General features: G+C 40.3%; 1 protein-coding gene across 4 annotated transcripts in view; it reads right to left on the bottom strand.

The window, feature by feature from the left end:
- Nucleotides 1-17,664, bottom strand: part of plcg1 (phospholipase C, gamma 1) — a 29,947-nt gene that overhangs the window by 8,147 nt on the left and 4,136 nt on the right. For 2 of the 4 annotated variants that reach the window (XM_079478630.1, XM_079478632.1), the window contains exons 3-22: nt 10,424-10,576; nt 10,217-10,310; nt 9,764-9,811; nt 7,737-7,821; nt 7,522-7,605; nt 7,178-7,200; nt 6,845-6,914; nt 6,545-6,646; nt 6,202-6,320; nt 4,934-5,019; nt 4,627-4,747; nt 4,366-4,534; nt 4,154-4,276; nt 3,972-4,073; nt 3,608-3,795; nt 2,997-3,197; nt 2,423-2,542; nt 2,160-2,340; nt 1,949-2,026; nt 1,742-1,848 (exon numbers count right to left, since the gene is read on the bottom strand). In XM_079478630.1, coding sequence (XP_079334756.1) covers nt 1,742-1,848; nt 1,949-2,026; nt 2,160-2,340; nt 2,423-2,542; nt 2,997-3,197; nt 3,608-3,795; nt 3,972-4,073; nt 4,154-4,276; nt 4,366-4,534; nt 4,627-4,747; nt 4,934-5,019; nt 6,202-6,320; nt 6,545-6,646; nt 6,845-6,914; nt 7,178-7,200; nt 7,522-7,605; nt 7,737-7,821; nt 9,764-9,811; nt 10,217-10,310; nt 10,424-10,576 — 2,254 coding nt within the window. The remainder of the gene's footprint in view (nt 1-1,741; nt 1,849-1,948; nt 2,027-2,159; nt 2,341-2,422; nt 2,543-2,996; nt 3,198-3,607; nt 3,796-3,971; nt 4,074-4,153; nt 4,277-4,365; nt 4,535-4,626; nt 4,748-4,933; nt 5,020-6,201; nt 6,321-6,544; nt 6,647-6,844; nt 6,915-7,177; nt 7,201-7,521; nt 7,606-7,736; nt 7,822-9,763; nt 9,812-10,216; nt 10,311-10,423; nt 10,577-17,664) is intronic. The other 2 variants (XM_079478631.1, XM_079478633.1) reach the window with 1 other exon arrangement.

The following is a 17,664-nucleotide window of genomic DNA, read 5'->3' as shown; positions in this document are numbered from 1 at the left end:
ATACTTTAAATGTGACGCGCTAACATCCAGTTTTGGGAGACACGTGAGGAGTAAACATGGAGATTAAACAAACCTAAAGACAGAGAGCAACACACGAATATTGCTCATCTAATAGAGAGTGAAAACGATAAACACCTACAGTACAGACCCCATGAACACCAGTTTATAACACCAGTCAAATACTGTACTCTCACTGTTTGTTCATATTAAAACGTCATTATTATACATGCTGTCTATCTTCCTACTGTATACATATGATATGAATAAATAATACATCTGATTGTCAGAACTTAATTTGATATCTTCAGTACATTTGCATAATTTGCCTACATTTTAACTATGTTGAGCATTTAAATAAACTGTAATAAATAAATTGGGTAAATCAATCTAAGAAAAATTTGGTGTAAAATATAGCATTATAATGCGAGATTTCATGAATATGTCGTCACAGTAAAATAATTTACTCACTCCTTGAAATAGATTTTTGACCATTCCGCCACCTCTACTATCAGTTAAACGGTTTAATTTCTTTTAATAGAGAAACAAATAAATTTTTTGGTATGACAATGCAGATAATAAATCATAGATTTTCATGTTTTTTGCATGACAACGAAAGATGTGCTAATACTTGTTAATTTACGTCAACACGTGAAAGACGTCGACGCGTGAAGCCACATGTGCCAACAGACATTTCGCTGAGAACGCAAACTGAAGCGAGCGAAAGAAAGTAATGTGTGCGAGCATTTCGACAGAAACGTGTGTATCTTTGGCAATGGCCACTACAGAAGATGAACAAGCGTGTCGGATGATGCGGCTGCGGAAGCGCGGGCATAACAGTTAACAGGCTGCGGTCCAGATTATCCCCGCAGCATGTGGATATGCTCCTTTTTTATAAATATTTTAAAATCTTAATTTGTTAACTATTTAATTTATGTGATTTTTTTCAGTTTAGGTTTATTTAGAGTTTATTTATTTTCAAAATTATATTCTCCATTTATATTGTGAATAATATGTTTGTTCGTTGTTGATCCGTTTTGTACGCTACTGTTTGCACTTTCATAATAAACCCATAAAAATGAGTTTTTACTGGGTCACAGACAATCAGCAACTTTTTTTTTTTCAACATCCGATTTATATAAAAATCTCAGTTAATGTTCGGTTAATGAGCATCGGTTTTCGGTTAAGAAAATTACCCGAAATGAACATCCCTAGTACAGTAATCAAGTAAATGTACTTCATTACTTCCAACCTCTGCACGGAGAGACACGTCTAAAATTTTAATTTTAAAAGGGAAAAAGTCACGCTTTATTTATAACTGCACAGCTCAGAAATTCTTTGACAACTATTTTCATTATCGATTATTATCGATTTTATCAACTAGTTGTTGCAGCCCTAGTAAACTGACTTTCTATGTTATTGTTGCGTGTCTATGAGAAGACTCATGGTAGGAACATCAACAAAATCTCAATAACACAATGAGCGTCACAATGAGACAGGTGCACTGCGATGTTGAACACAAATAATTCCTTCCTTCAAAGGACGAAAAGTAAGGCGCTTATAAAAATAACGGTTGCGTAAGTTCCTAGCATTACATTGATCAGATATATTTGTATACTGAACCAAATTGTTTGAGATTCTGTTGTGTCATCAGTGGTGTCCAGGCTGAATTGACAGCAGGTGTGTGTGTGATGTTTCAATGATATTGAAATGTGTATAATATAAGACAGCATGATGGTCTTACCAGCCTCCCTCCTGTTTGTCCACATTCTGAATGATGGCGTTCTTACTGAAGGAGAGCTCGTCGTCTCGCTGGGCTTTGTACTCATACATGGCCCGTACCGTACACTGCTTACACACACAAACAGACACACACACACACAGTTACACTCCAGCGTTACGAACACAAGCTGTATGAGAACAGCTGCTTGTGTATAAAGAGCACAGCTACTTTAAAGGTGGGCATCTGATTGGCTTCCACGTAGAATCCAGGGTTCCGTCCTTCATACAGAGATCCATAGTCTGGCTCCTGTACAGAGCAAAACAAGTCAAGACTCAGAATCATCACTAAACCATCCCTAATACACTTCATAGAACACAGAGCAGTGCGCTTCCTGTTTGTGAGTGTCTGACTTCTGTTTGAGATGATAGAGTAAACTCACAGCAGTGCCGATCTTCTCCAGCGTCTCTTCATTGATGGGGTAGCGGAGCTTCATCTTGCGGTACAGCGGGTGTTTCTCATAGTAACTGATTAAATCCACTAAACTGTCAAACTCCGAGGTGCCCAGAACGACCGTCTGTCCTTCCTGCTGCACGCGACAGTGTTTGATCTTCCCCTCCGCCCTGACCCAAACCAAACCAGTGAGAAACAAAAGCAGCATTCATGGGGAGAGAAAAAGCAGCAGAACGGGAGCAGGGCTTTTACCGGAAGGAAATGGCGAATGAGTTGAATTCTGTTCTCTTGCGGACAAGGAAAGCACCATCACGCGGGACTCTCATCAGCATGTTTTCAGCCTGGCTGCGGGACAGACACGCGTGGTACCACCTGCCCAAAAGACACGACACGAAGACCGTCATGCTATGAGTTTGTTTTAACAAATTCCTTCATCCAATCATCAGGGATTTTGGTTGTAAGGCATATTTTGGATTTGTAAACGCATGCATTGTTTTTGTGTGATAATGTGCTTGTTTTTGTTTAGATGTCTATTTGATGTCTGGATAAACATCTGCAAGATGTATTTTGCTCATCTGCATAACGTCTCGGAAACGTCTTCTGTCAGATGTCATATAAACCTCTAGAAGATGTCTGCAAAATGTTTCTGATTTCGAATGGATGTACAAACAGCTCTTTCTAAGATGTTTTTCGGATCTTTAGCAGATGTCTTACAGACGTACCTGTGCTAGCTGGGATGTTGATTTTATTGTAATGTGTAAACACGGATGAGCTTTCTGATACAAGACAACAACAGATGACATGCGTTCCCTGCAGCGACTCTTACTCTTTGCTCTCGTGAGCATTGGTTTGTGGCACCGGTTCGGTCAGCTTCATCTCAAACTCATTGCAGCGCAGAGGAACCTGCTGGTAATGTGTGATGAGAGCGAAGAGCGTGTCAAACACCAGGTTATCCGTCAGGTAAAACTTTGGGCTGCCGGCCTCCTGTCGAGAGTGAATCCTGCAGTGCTGAACTCGACCAGAACGCCTGAGCAGAGGAAAGACACGGAACAGCCGGCACATATAAACACGCATGTTGCCACACATCAAGACATGCATCACAGAGCTTTGGCGACGCGTTTAATCCAAGTGCTTGACCTTCGTCTCATAGTAACTGATTAAATCCGAGACGTTCACACTTCTTTCTTCACTTTGAAATTACGTTTTATCATACCTATTGGGTTTCTTTCAGATGGTACAATTAAACCTTGTAATTACTTTACGGTTTAACACAAATGTTTAATCCAACCCTTTGTAATGAATTTCACTCATTCACGTATAACAAAATAACTTGAGTTGGGCGCATCATTGCACCCCTGACATGTTGTCAACAATAGATTCAATTAAACTGATGCATTTCTATGACATGTGCATCGGAGGAAAGTCAAGTGTCATTACCAGAACGAGAGCGTATAGTCCCCTACAAACGTCTCGCTCTCCCGCACCAGAAATGAGCCGTCGGGCGCTCCAGTCTCCAAGCAGTACTCAGACAGCAGCCGCTCAGCGATCTGTCGCCCGTCACGTCCGGCACCTAGCTTCCCATGGAACCACTTCTCGGTCACGTGCTGGTCCATACCGTTACTGATCTACACGCATACAGACACAGTTCAAGGTGCTTTGCTTTACCCTTCACTCTAAGAGCTCTGGAAATATGAGGTTATTATCATCTTTCCCAGCCAATTCTCACATGACACAATGCTCACGAGCGCAATTCAACTAAACATTCACTACAGTTACTTCAAACACCAATGCATTTCCTCACGTCTCGGTGTTCTTCTTCATCTTCGTTCCCCTGATCGCTGGATGTCTCTTCAGAATAATAGATCTTGTTGCTGGTCAGAACAAAGAAGTGAGGATACCACTCCTGCCAAGACAAGAGTCATGCACATTGACAAACAACCTTTCAGGGCATATAGCAACAAGAGTGCGCGGCGACATGCTCACGTGGTTAATGGGGTCCTCCAGGTAAAGGATGCCATTCTTGATGGAGTTGCTGATGTCATTCTCCGAGTAGGGCGTCGAAGACGAGACCTCCTCGTACGCACTTCCCTCAGCTAACTTCTTGTGCTGATCACGGATGAATCCAGCCATGAGCAGACGCATTTACAATCCTTAAGCCCTACTTCCCGCCCCCCGTGATCGTAACGGTCTCTTACCTTGATGAGGATCTTCCTCTTCAGCTGATTGGGTGAGGGGAGCCCGTCCGCAGAGATATCCACCGCTTTGGTCAAGAGCATCTCTCCAAACACTTTCTTAAAAAAGGTGGCCATGTTCCTCTGCTGGACAATACTGCAGTGGTCTTCAATTGAGAGGATGATGGGATAGCTGTACAAAAACACACACACACACGACTCAACACAGTTCCTTGACAGATGAGCATCTTACGCAGACGAGACCAAGAGAGAGGACAGACTCACTCAGACGTGACGAAGGCGTGTTCTTTGATGGTGTTCAGCACGTCGCTGAACTTGATCTTGGTGGTGAGCGTGTGACCGTGATAAATGACTGGCATCCCATCGGGACCATCCCAGCAATCCACTACAAAAGACACACGCCGGACGAGTTCACAAAATCATCAGTCAAAGCCTTAAGATGACACAGACTACACGGGTGTCCGTCGCATACATCTAACACCGCTTCACCTAACACCACTAGCTGAAAATCGCTAATAAAGGAAAGCAAGCTTTTGTAAATGTTCGAGGTGTTGTGATGCGACACACTTACACTCGATGCATCTGCAGCCCATGCGCAGACAGCGGGCGTACGCCTCCAGGGACGACTCACTGGAAAACTGGTCTCCTGTCAGATAACTAGAAACACACGTCAGGTCAAGGACTGTCTGCACCACAAATCAGCCGTCGCACCACACAGATGCTCGGCACAAATTCTTCAAGTGCTCTCGGAGTTCTTTCACTTATGCCTGCAACCATCTAGTTATAACAGTTCCCAAAAAAATAAGAGTTTGGTCGTGAGAGAAAGCAGAAGTCTTTCCTCACTTTTGCTCTTCTCACAACCATCATCGGATTCGAAACACGCTGATTTTGGCTGTGGGGGGGTTTGATTTTAAGACAACACAAATACTGATGACGAGAATCCACTGCTGTGTAGCTACATCACACAAAGCTTTCACGTGACTTCGGAAATGAGGTGAACGATTGATTTGTTTTTCTGGTTTACTGGGAGTATTACTAACGTTTATGTGGGGCACTTGCTAGCCTGGTCACTTCAGCTACTCAAAAAAGGTGATTTGAGAGCAATTTAATCTTAGCAAACCAAAGTTATGGTACAATCCATATGAGGTTTAATTATTGATTGGAAATATGCCATTTAATTGTGATTGGAGAAATTTGGCCTTCCCCCATTCAAGTAGAAAGGACTGTGCTATGACATCTTTAGCTGCCCAGAGGTGGTGCAAACATGGAGTGACACGACTTCCGTAAACGGACTTTGGGCATTACCACTTACATCTTACAACAGATCGTTTTTCTGATTTTAAAATGTACTCTTCATAGGTTGTGTGTATTTTTGTTTCATTCTGTGAACTGAGAAATTTATCACATTTCAGATAAACATCTCATTTATTTTCTGCATTTATTTGCAGAAAATGAAAACTGGAAAAACAGATGAAAATGACAGAAACGATGCTGTGTGTTTATTCAGACCTCAAATACTGCAAACACAAGTTCAGATTCACTTTAGCAACAGACCAGTCATATTTCTACATGTATTTAGGAAATACTTTATTAGCGATAACCTGGATTCTTCTCAGTCTTTTCATGCTGTCAGTCTTTCACATTGCTGTTGGATGACTTTGTCACTCCTGGGGTTTGATTTTGTTGAGATTCAACAGACACTGGACTGGTACGACCATGATTTGAAATAAAGTCTCTTCATTTTCAAAAGTTCAATGCAAAATTGTGAAAAGTGCTTGACTGGAAATCAAACTGAACCGAGTAGATATTGAGGTGAAATGTTTCTTCAGATGGACTCACGTGTTGTGTGATGAGGAGATCCAGTAGTGAGACAGCGGGTTGTTCATGTCCTCCGGTCGCACCTGATCTAGCTGTGAATCCCAGATCGTGTTCTCCTTCGAGAACAGATACGTGAGGAACTGACAAGCACAGAACATCAAATGAAACACTGCACACATACAGAAACTCAAAAGTCTTGATCTCATTTAGATCGTCAAGTCATCGGACTTCGATTTCATGTTTCAAGTCCAAAGTGTGTGGTGTGGCTTAATTGAACATTACTTTAGCTCAGCTGCTAGAGAACACACATGACAATGATGATGAGGGTCTGTAAGACACTATGGAAATAAGTTGTAAATGTAACCTCATCTTGATGAAAGTACGGCTGCTCGATCTCTCGCAGAGGATCTTTAAGGTAGTGGAACATGAACTCCTGAGCCTTGTTGTTGTCTGTGGCCCAGAGCTCCTGAACACACAAACACTTGTGACCGACCATGATTTTACTCACATTACATTAATTATTTACCTGCGAGAAGAACCTTTGTTTTTAATAACATTTTATTTTCACAAAAATAATAAAAGCCAAGCAGACGTTATAATGTAATCACACAAACACGCTTTTCTCTTTCCCAGAATGCAGCACACATGCAGACCACCTGCTAACCTTCTGATGTTCAATTAGAAAACTCTGAAAGTCCTCCAGTGAGATCTTCTGATCGGCTCGATCTATAAACCTGCAGAAAAATCCACAGAGACATGACTCAACTCGGACACAAACCTCTTCAGCTGTACAACTTCTGCATGTGCAAAGTTGGGTTCTTTTCCACTTTATGATAAAAACTGAAATTGTATTTGATAAAACTCTACAATGAAATCCCCTGCTAATGTTGTGCCCGGAGTGTTTTTACATTACAAACATAAATCAATAGAAATCAAGGTTTAAACTAAACAGATGTGGTGAGAAACAGAGGGAGCGATAGAGAGCGAGCAAGCATACCTTTGCAACAGTGGAATCTCCATCTATATGAAAACATAAAGACACATTAGTTATGAAAGAAGCACATTTAATAGATGATGATGCTGCTGTAAACAAACTGTAGCGCATCATATTCATATGCGGTCCCATCATCAGCTCGACTTGATTGATCAACATACACACACACGAGTGCAGGGGTCGTCCGGGATCTGTGTGCGCGGTCGAACGGCTTTTAGCTGAGTGATCTTGCAGCTTTTTAAAAAGGAGGAGTATTGACGTGAAGGCCATTTGAGATGGGGACAGATGATGGGGCATGAAGTGATTCAGAGTTCAAGGGTTCACATCTCACGATAACACATACTTACAGATTTCTGTGCGTCAAACATCAGACTGCGATACAACTGAGCAAACTGACTGTACGACACATCTCCATTCCTCAGCTCTCCGTCCTGACACAATCATGAAGATGAACACAAAACACAATATTCTGGGTGAAGCAACACAGTCACAAATCAAATATCTGAATGTTTAACTGTGCATGCATTGGATGTTAATACAACGAAAATAAGTGATAAGTTACCGGAAGCTTCTCCCGTAGGAATCTCATGTTAGGAACTCTGTAGTTGACCTGACACAACATACTCTTCAGATCTTTACAGGAAATTCTGCAGGAGAAGAGGAGATGTTTAGGACACTCTGTAGTGTGTAGTGTGCAGCAGCAGTCTTCAGCGTCACCTCTCATGAAATCACACAGAACGTTTACTCCCATCAGAAATGACCACACATCTATATGGTATATTATGTGCACCTGTCATCACGTTGTTTCATGTTTTAGACACATGTAATGTGTTTCTGAGGCACACGTGTTTGTTGTTGTAAGACGGCCCTTTATTGTGTAGACTAGAGTGTCATTTGGGTTTGATTTCAGCACAGATGTTTTCTGAAGTGACACGGCTGTGAGTGTTATCCACAGAAGACCTCGAATACCCAAACCCAGTCTCTCCACCCCTCCCACCTCTCTCTCCATTTACGTTCTGTGCGCGCGTGTGTGTGTGTGTGTGCTGTGTGTTTCCTGTCGCAGGATGTGCCGTCTCTGAGCTCTATTTACCCAACAGGAGTGTGTGTGTTTGTGTGCGAGTATATGTGTGTTTGGGCTGATAAGGCTCAGTACCTGTCAGACACCTTTAAGAACATACACCGTAACAAAAGACACACAGATCACAGTGTCAATTCAAATATGAACACCGTTCAACAGGAAAACAGAGCCACCTGTACACACACACGCCTTTCCGTGTGCTCTGATATTCAGTGACGGCCTATTAAACTGAACTGTCTTTATTAAGAATATCTGTGACACTTATCCTTTCATTACTTATCTTCATACTAAAACACAAACTATTGCTGCAAAGACATTTCGGTTTTACAAACCTTGCAGTTATTTAGGCAATCTGTGCCTACGTGGAAAACACACCGTCAAGTCTTGAGCGTTACGATTCTTGATGAAGTCATTTACTACTACTTACACTGTCAACTTTGAACTGAAATGATTGGGAAGGTAAATTAGTTACTTCACTACTTCTTAAAATCCACACTGACAAAAGACATTTTTAAATCTTTACATATCGAAATCTACTTAACAAACCTGATGAACACAATACCTATACTTTCCATTTCATTTTTCAATACAAACTTCACTTAATGTTAAACTTCTATTTGGTTGTTTAGTGGTGACATAAGGAATACAGTTTCTGGGTCCAAGCATCTATTCATTTCAAGCGGGGCAACAGCTAAAACAGCTGGATAGGAGAACCGCATCACATATTTAAGCGGATCATTTCTTTATTAACTCACAGTATACACTACAGTCTCCAGGCTTAACCAATCTTGGACATCGACATTTGAATAAATGATGAGGAATAAATAGCTCACTGGCCATGTGGAATTTCGTTAAGAAGATAAAGGTTTTCCAGCTCGCCATGAGCGTATATGAGCATTTTCTGTTGTTTGCCTATAGCATCTTACTCAGCGTTTGGAACAGGAAACAGTATATGACCTTCCATATATGGTGTAGCATGACGTCAGACTAAGCAACCGAATACAGTACGTAGTGTCCTGAGTGTCCCGGATGAGACATTTCAAATACTCCTTTGTTAAACTTGTGTCAAGTCAAACCTGTAAGATGCTCTTATGCAGAACACAAAAGAAAACTGAAAGTCCTTAACAGGTTTACAACCCCAGGAGAGTGAGAAGACGATGACTGAACTTAGATTTTTAGGTGAACCGTCTCTTAAAAATGTAATCCCTCGATTTAACAGTTATTACAGTAATAAGATGCTAATTAAACCGCTGCAAGATCTCATACTAACAGATTTGATTTAGTTTTCTTTAGGATTCTGGGTTATAATAGGATACATCACGTTGAATTTAACATATGGACATGATTTACACACAACAAGAAATCTCAAAGGCTTCCCCATCATCGTCATCGTCATCGTGGAGCAGATGCATCATTTGTGTGGCCGCTGAGACCTGCTGTGGTGTTATTCCTGCACTAACTACATGTGTTGAATTGAAGCAACCCATAATAACATGACGTAACAAACATACCTGTCTTCTCGGTTGCGATCCACTGCGTAAAACTGTTTTCTCAGCCACCTGAACGTATCCGAAGACAGAAGACAAGACAACAAACACAACGCTCACTTTAATGTCTAGACTTCATCACAGATCATTTTGGTTTCATTGATAGCACTTTCATCTTTTTCACAGTTACAAAACGAAGCTATGGAGTCTGTTGATCGTTTATAAGCAGTAATACAGGTGTGTATTATTCACATGATGTTAGTCATCCCGCTTACTGACACACATATTAGTAAACTTGGTTAATTAACATGCAATTATTATAAGCACTGGAAACCACAAAAAAAGCTGAAAAATACCAGATCAGAAGTTCACGTGACTCGTGTGCACTTAAATGACGCATCACATGTTCTTAATGGATATCATCAATCAATATCTAATGGACTGTAGAGCAGGGTGTGAATAAGGGTCAAAGGTCACCTCTCTATCTGCAGGGGCGTGGGGGAACGTAATGTATCCGACACCAGCCAGGTCAAACCCTTCACCCACATGACCATCTCCTCATCGGAGGTCGCTGGCAAACCAAAAGACAGCAACAGAATTACATCAAGGGAGAAAGTGTGTTTCCCAGAGTACAGAGCCTCCGGCCGTTCAAGTGTTGGTGTGGTGTGTGTGTGTGTGTGTTACCTGCCAGACTAAGCGCTTTGAGACGAAACTCGGTCCCGTAGAGAATGACAAAGCAGTGGGCCTGGTCCAGCCGGGCGGTCGAGTCCTCCACATATCGCTCAAAATCACGTGATTTCTGTCCCGTCCGGATCTCCTTAATCTCTCGAATATCAACTGAAGAGCAAACACCACAAAGACGTCAGGATGAGCGCGCGCTTGCAAAAAAAGCATGGTAATCTTTGAACTACATGGATACCACGTGACGCATCGTTCCATTTTGTTGATTTTATCAAACACACACTGTCGTTCAAAAGGTTTCCTTGACTGAAATGACCTTAAAAGATCTTCTGATCTGAACCTTATAGCTCAACTGTTCTCCACACAAGTAGTGTTCATTAAAAAATGACTATGGGAAATTATGTACAAAAGGCAGACATTAAAAGCGGTGTAAAAAAGATGATCAACCATAGAAATATGGAAGCGTAAACTTGCCAAGTTCACATTTATATCAATATCACACGGACATGTTTATCATAAAGATAATGTGAATCATACGCATGGAGCTGAAAGTATATCATGCAGTCTCAATGTCAATGTGAGATTTAGTGAGAAATGTCAAAGCTAGTTTTCATTGAGAACTAATAAACTGAAGGGGATCTTTGTTGCAAAGCCTAAATGACTTTGTACATGAATCTACACTTTATACTCCATAATGGCAAAGCAAAACAACTGATGTGACAACTTAGCATATTTATTAAAAATAGAAAACGGAAATAATTACATTGCATTAGTATACATCCCCTTAACTCAGTTCTTGGTCAAAACCCCTTTATAGCCTGAGGGAATTCTGGGTATGATGCTAGAGCTGAACGATTCTGAATGACAAATAAAAAGTAATTAAGGAATAACAATTACCATAGGTAAATTACAGTGGTGAATCTTTTGTTTTGTTTTACTTCAAATGCAAAGGTTAAACTTTAATGCATTAATACTTTTTATAAAGTGACTGTATGAAATATTTATACAGCATAACAAATTCATAAGGTGACACCTGCAATTAACGGTCTTTAGAAAGAGATTGCTTGAAGAGGTCTTTATATGTAAATACTGTGTTGTATTATTCTTTAAACTTTTACATAAACTGAAAACATGGAATGCAGGGCAGGAGATTCTCGATTTGCTCAAATAAGCGCCACACACTCTCACAACGTGTTTTAACCATAGTGACAGATATAGATGCGCAGTGGGATTTGTCCGCACTACAAACTGCAATCGTTAAGGGTTTTGTTTAAAACACGTCTCGTGCGAGCGAGTTGGCAACTCTCTGCTTTAATCACAGTACTTCTGAGACAGATATAACGGTAGTGAGTTGTTGAATAGACTGTTACGCATGCAGTTTCATACTTCATAATGATAATGCTCTGCTTCAGTGGCAGCAACATCACAGATTGAAGCGTTCTGACTATAGTCTGAGGTGTAATAGATGGAGAATTGTTGGTTTTCATTCATGAGACCGTGTGGGTCTTTGAATCGAGATCGCCATCTTTTAAAGATTAATCCTGCAGCTCTATATGATGCAATTGACAGTTTTATTTCATTCTTCTCCTCAGATCCTCTTAAACTCTGCCAGGTTGGATGGAGACCATCAGTAGACAGACATTTTCAGGTTTCTACAGAGATGTTCAGTTGGGTTCAAGCCCAAGCACTGGCTGGACCAATCAAGGACATTGACAGAATTGTCCATAAATCACTCTTGCATTGTGTTTAGGGTTATTGTCCTGTTGGAGAACAAACCTTCTGGCCAGTCTGAGGTTCTGAATGTGCTGGACTAGGTTTTCATTAAGAGTTTCTCTGTACTTCATGCCGTTGAGCATTACTTCAGTCGCTGCTGCAGAAAAACACTGCACAGCATGATGCTGTTACCATCACACTTTACTGTTGAGATGGTATTGTGCAAGTAATGAGCAATGCCTAGTTTCCTCCAGACATGGTTCTCAGGTCTGATGAATCTTAGTTTCAAGCATCTTATTTCTGATCGTTTGAAAGTGTTTTTTATGTACCATCTTTACTGAGGAGACGCTTGAGTCTGGCCACTCTTTCATAAAGCCCAGATTGGTGGAGTGTTGCGGTCATGTTTGTCCTTCAGTAAATTTCTCCCGTCTTCATATATGATCATGGAGCTCTACCAAAGTGACAATCAGCTTCTTGGTCACCGTTCTAAGCAAGACCGTTCTCCATCGATGGCTCAGTTCCTCCAGGAGGACAGCTCAAGAGACCTGGTTGTTTCAAACTTCTTCCATTAATGTAGTCTACATGCTTCTGTGAACCTTCAATAGAACAGATTTATATTTGCAATCTTGCTCCGATCTGTGTCTCGAACAAATCCCGTCTCAGAGCTCTACTTGCAGTTCTTTTGACCTCATGGCTTCATTGTTGCTCTGATATGCATTTTCAGCTGCCACCTTTGATTTGGAAAGGCTCACACCTTTTAATAATAATAATAATTCCAATGAATTTGCCACAGGTGAACTCCACCTGACGTGTAGAAACATCAACAAGCAAAACTGAGCAAGTATTCATCCTACTTCAAATTTAGTTAAGAATTATTAAAATGTAATTATTTGAGTTTTCATATTAGGAAATTTGCTTGTAAATTATTGGATATCTGTTTTTCTTTTCTGATTTGTCGTTATGGAGTATAAAGTATACCCAGGTAGCAAACAGACGTTGGGCCAACGTCAATATTGGTTGGTTACGTTGGCCCAACCTATCTGACAGAAATACAACGTTGGGCCAATGTTGGTATGGTCAGCTGCAATTGCCCACCACTTCCCTCAAATTATATATATACCCAGGTAGCAAACAGACGTTGGCCCAACGTTTGTTGTTGTGTTGGGCCAACGTTGGGTGCTGACGTTGGCCCAACGTAATTTTGTCCGTTGGGCCAACCATGTTATTGGACGGCCAGCAGACCTTCTGCCAACCTAAAAAATACCTTGCCAACCTTCTGCCAACTTAAAAACCACTAAAACAACATTGGGCCAACGTCAGCACCCAACACACCATTTTAAGATTGTGATATGGCCTATTCATTGTTGAATTGCATTAAAAAAGAACAACAGACAAACTGAATTGGTTATAAAAATGAAATTTATTGGTAACAAAAAAACAGCAGAAAAAATGCAAAGCAAAGTAAAACAAAGTCAAAGAAATCAACAAGGAACCATATATATATATATAATTATTAAAATAAGTATAATTATTAAATTATTAAAATAACCATTGGTTGTTATTATCTTAGCAGATAATTTTCTTTTGATGTTTATTGTTGTTGTTAAATAAAAAAACATTAACTACACTTTTACTATAATAAAACCATTTTTATAATTTTTATAAAGGTCTGTCCATTTAGAACAAAATGTGCATTTATGTAGAAATAATTGAACACACCCCCGGATGAAGATCTAAAAAGCTATGCTTTAAAAGTACAATATTTCTGTTTATTTTAATACAATTTAATGTTAAACAAGTTCTACCATCTTTATTGTTTTTAACATGTTGTCTTTTGTTATGTGTTATTAGTCATGTTCGACTTCATGATGACGTCAACGTATCGCGAGAGCGAGTCGAGAACTTACGCGTAGAGATCTAATTTCGAATCGCTCTCGCGATACATTGACGACATCATCCTATCAGCGCCGCATGAAGCCACACACACGTATTTGTGGGCGCGCGCGCGCCTCCGTCCTCGTGAGTTCAGAGTCAGATGTTTACCTCAGACGAGTTTCCGTTTCTGTTGGAAATTCTGAGGTAAGTTTTCATTAATTCCTGGTTACCTCATTAAAACAAGTTCACAGTAATGTTCATTTTGTTGTTAGTAATTCGATATGACTAAAATATTATAAACTTTAATGTTGACCGTTAGTGTAATCTGGCGGTTTGACTGAGCTTGTGACGCAACTGAGCTAATGTAGAGCATATCTTTTATTTGTCTTTATTTTCTTGACAGATGTTGACATGCATCCTTGACAGATGTAATGTTAATTTTGTTGTTAGTAATTCGATATGACTAAAATATTATAAACAGAGGTGCACTTCATCTTTACACTGCATTAAGATGTATAAAACATTTGCTACCCCAATATGGTGAATTTCTTGCAAAAAACCTTTGGGTTGTGTAATTAAAATAGAACGACACATCTTAAATCTTCTAAAAAGTTGTTTGTATGTTTGTTGTTTTTACAGGAGTATATGCTGCTGCTTCTCCTCCTCCGCTCTGCAGATTTGAAGCTATTTGATGATAGCTCAAAGTTTTTTTGGCCTTCTTCCGCATTTTCTTCGCCGCCTTTTCTGTCACTTTGGTTTCTTGTTGATTTCTTTGACTTTGTTTGACTTTGCTTTGCATTTTTTCTGCTGTTTTTTTCGTTACCAATAAATTTCATTTTTATAACCAATTCACTTTGTCTGTTGTTCTTTTTTTTGTAATGCAATTCAACAATGAATAGGCCATATCACAATCTTAAAATGGTGTGTTGGGCCAACATTGGGTGCTGACGTTGGCCCAACGTAATTTTGTCCGTTGGCCCAATGTTGTTTTAGTGGTTTTTAAGTTGGCAGAAGGTTGGCAAGGTATTTTTTAGGTTGGCAGAAGGTCTGCTGGCCGTCCAATAACATGGTTGGCCCAACGGACAAAATTACGTTGGGCCAACGTCAGCACCCAACGTTGGCCCAACACAACAACAAACGTTGGGCCAACGTTTGTTTGCTACCTGGGTAGTTTCATCTTAAAAAAAAAAGTTAAACAAAGCAGCAACATAACAAAATGTGAACACAAAAACAACCAACTTCACCAGTGCTTTACATCCTATTAAACAACAAAAGAGAATAAAAACCAGATCATATCCGTATGAAATCGCAGGGAAACGGCCATGTTCAGGATAAAGCTAAATATGAAGACAGATAGATCTGTAGCACATCACGATCAATTCGCTTTTATTTCTGTGCAACCAACCAAAAGCTATTTTATTAACCAGAATCACATTTCATATTTTCTTCTACTGATTTAACTCAAGGTAACCGGTGTGAAGTAAACATGACAAGGGGTCCTCTACAGGTACAAACACAGCGTCTATATGAATATGTGCAGAATTGAGACGTTTCAGGTCATATCAATACCTCAGGGAGCCATTCAGCGGAGACTGTGACAAAGAAAAGAAAAAGCTTGGTACTTCAAGAGACTTTAGAAAAAAAGAAACAGACAATTCTGAGGAGGAGAACTGCTATGACATCACAAAGTGTGTGTGTGTGTGTGTGTGTGTTGGATCCTGCTCGTACTCCTTACTAGGGCCTGGCGATAAAACAATAACAATATGTATGGACGATACACCTTAATCAAAAACGATAATCCAAACACAACATGTATATGAAGTTGCATAGTCAGTCACTAGACAGTGCGAGCATCATTATGAATAGTCCATATTTGCAACCTGCAAGTTTTAGTTTGGATTTTGCTTTTACGGAGAGAGCATCATGATACGTTGTTCATTCTATGACTGCGCGGGCGCATCCACGCAGCATGACACACATCCACTATTAACCAACGTACATATCACCATCACAGACATTGCAGTTATTCATCATCATGAAAGTTTACTATTTGCATCCATTTTAAATTCGTGACGTTTTGAACTTTAAAACGATTTGACTCATAGACCTGTCTGCTGACATAAGAGCACATCAGACACACGTGCACAGAGACACAGAACAAAGTTCTCTCTTTCGAGTCGTCGCTATTTAGCTGAAAAACGAACACAAGATTATGCCAAAACACACAAGGTTCACATAAACACAGTGGTTAATGTTATGAGTGAAGTTAACAGTGGATGTGTGTCAGCATTAGCATTAGCTCTAAAAGGGATAATTCACCCTAAAAGGAAATTTCTGTCATCATTTCCTGTTCCAAATCTGTATAAATGTATTTTTCTGATGAACAAAGAAAGATATTTGGAAGAATGCTTATAACCAGAATGCGGCGGCAAGAGTGGTCTTCAATGAACCGAAGAGAGCGCATGTAACTCCGCTCTTCATCAGGTTACACTGGCTCCCTGTTGCCGCCCGCATAAAGTTCAAAGCTATGCTCATTGCCTACAAGACCAACACCGGGTCTGCACCATCGTATCTCCACTCACTAATGCAGATCTATGGTCCTGCCAGATCACTGCGGTCTGCAAAGTAACAACGAATAGTGGTACCATCCCAAAAAGGAAAAAAGTCACTCTCCCGTACCTTCTCTGGATCTGTTCCACATTGGTGGAATGATCTACCAGCTGCTACAACATCAGCAGACTCGGTTGCCATCTTTAAAAAACGCATCTCTTCCGTCAACACGTCGCTGATTGATTTTTCCTAATTCTCTTCCCTTTCCTTCTTAAAAAAAAAAACCTTACTAACCTCACAATTCTTAGCTTTGTATACTGTGCTTTAATGGACTAGTTTGATGCACTTATGTATTTTGTTGCCTATGTTGTTATAATTGCTTCCAATGTTTCCACATCTGTAAGTCGCTTTGAACAAAAGCGTCTGCTAAATGACTACATGTAAATGTAAACAACCAGACAGATCTCGACACCCATTGAACACAAGAATTGCAGGATATATGGCCCAGCCCTACGTAGCCGCCATATTGGTCAGGGCAAAGCCGGCATATACAACATAAACAAAAGTGAATGGTGTAGCTGCATTTTTCTGAATATAAACACTTCATTATTAAGTGCAAAATGTGCAGCGCCAAGCTGCATACAAAACATAATCTACTACGTTATCATCTTACACTCGGTCTACACCACAACCGTGATCCAACGTGGCAAACAGGGTGTTTGTTGCGTCTCTTCCCGTTGCATCCAGTGGGAAAATAATTTCGGTTTATAATGGGTTCTAGTGTTGAATTCGCACCCTTCGCGCAGCAGAAGCATAGAGCGTTTGCAAGCCATTCATAAGGAAGCTGCGCTCACAGAGCATTCCTCAAGCAAGCATTCCTCTGCGTGAACGTGCTCAAGTTCAAAAGAATCAGTGTTTCATTGATGTGACTATGGCGGGCCACCATATTCTATTTTGTCTTAAAACGAGTCAAAAAAAAATCTTATAACATCAAAGATATTTTATAATGTTGAATTCTGCAGCGTTGTTTCGTTGTTGTGTCATTGTTCACAGCTAGATGGAATGAGTGGCCCTCTCTGTTGCTTCAGCACAATGTGTGCAGCACA

This window comes from Barbatula barbatula (genome assembly GCF_947034865.1).
Source record: "Barbatula barbatula genome assembly, chromosome: 17".
NCBI classification, from domain to species: Eukaryota; Metazoa; Chordata; class Actinopteri; order Cypriniformes; family Nemacheilidae; genus Barbatula; species Barbatula barbatula.
This window is presented reverse-complemented; position numbering and strand designations above follow the sequence as displayed.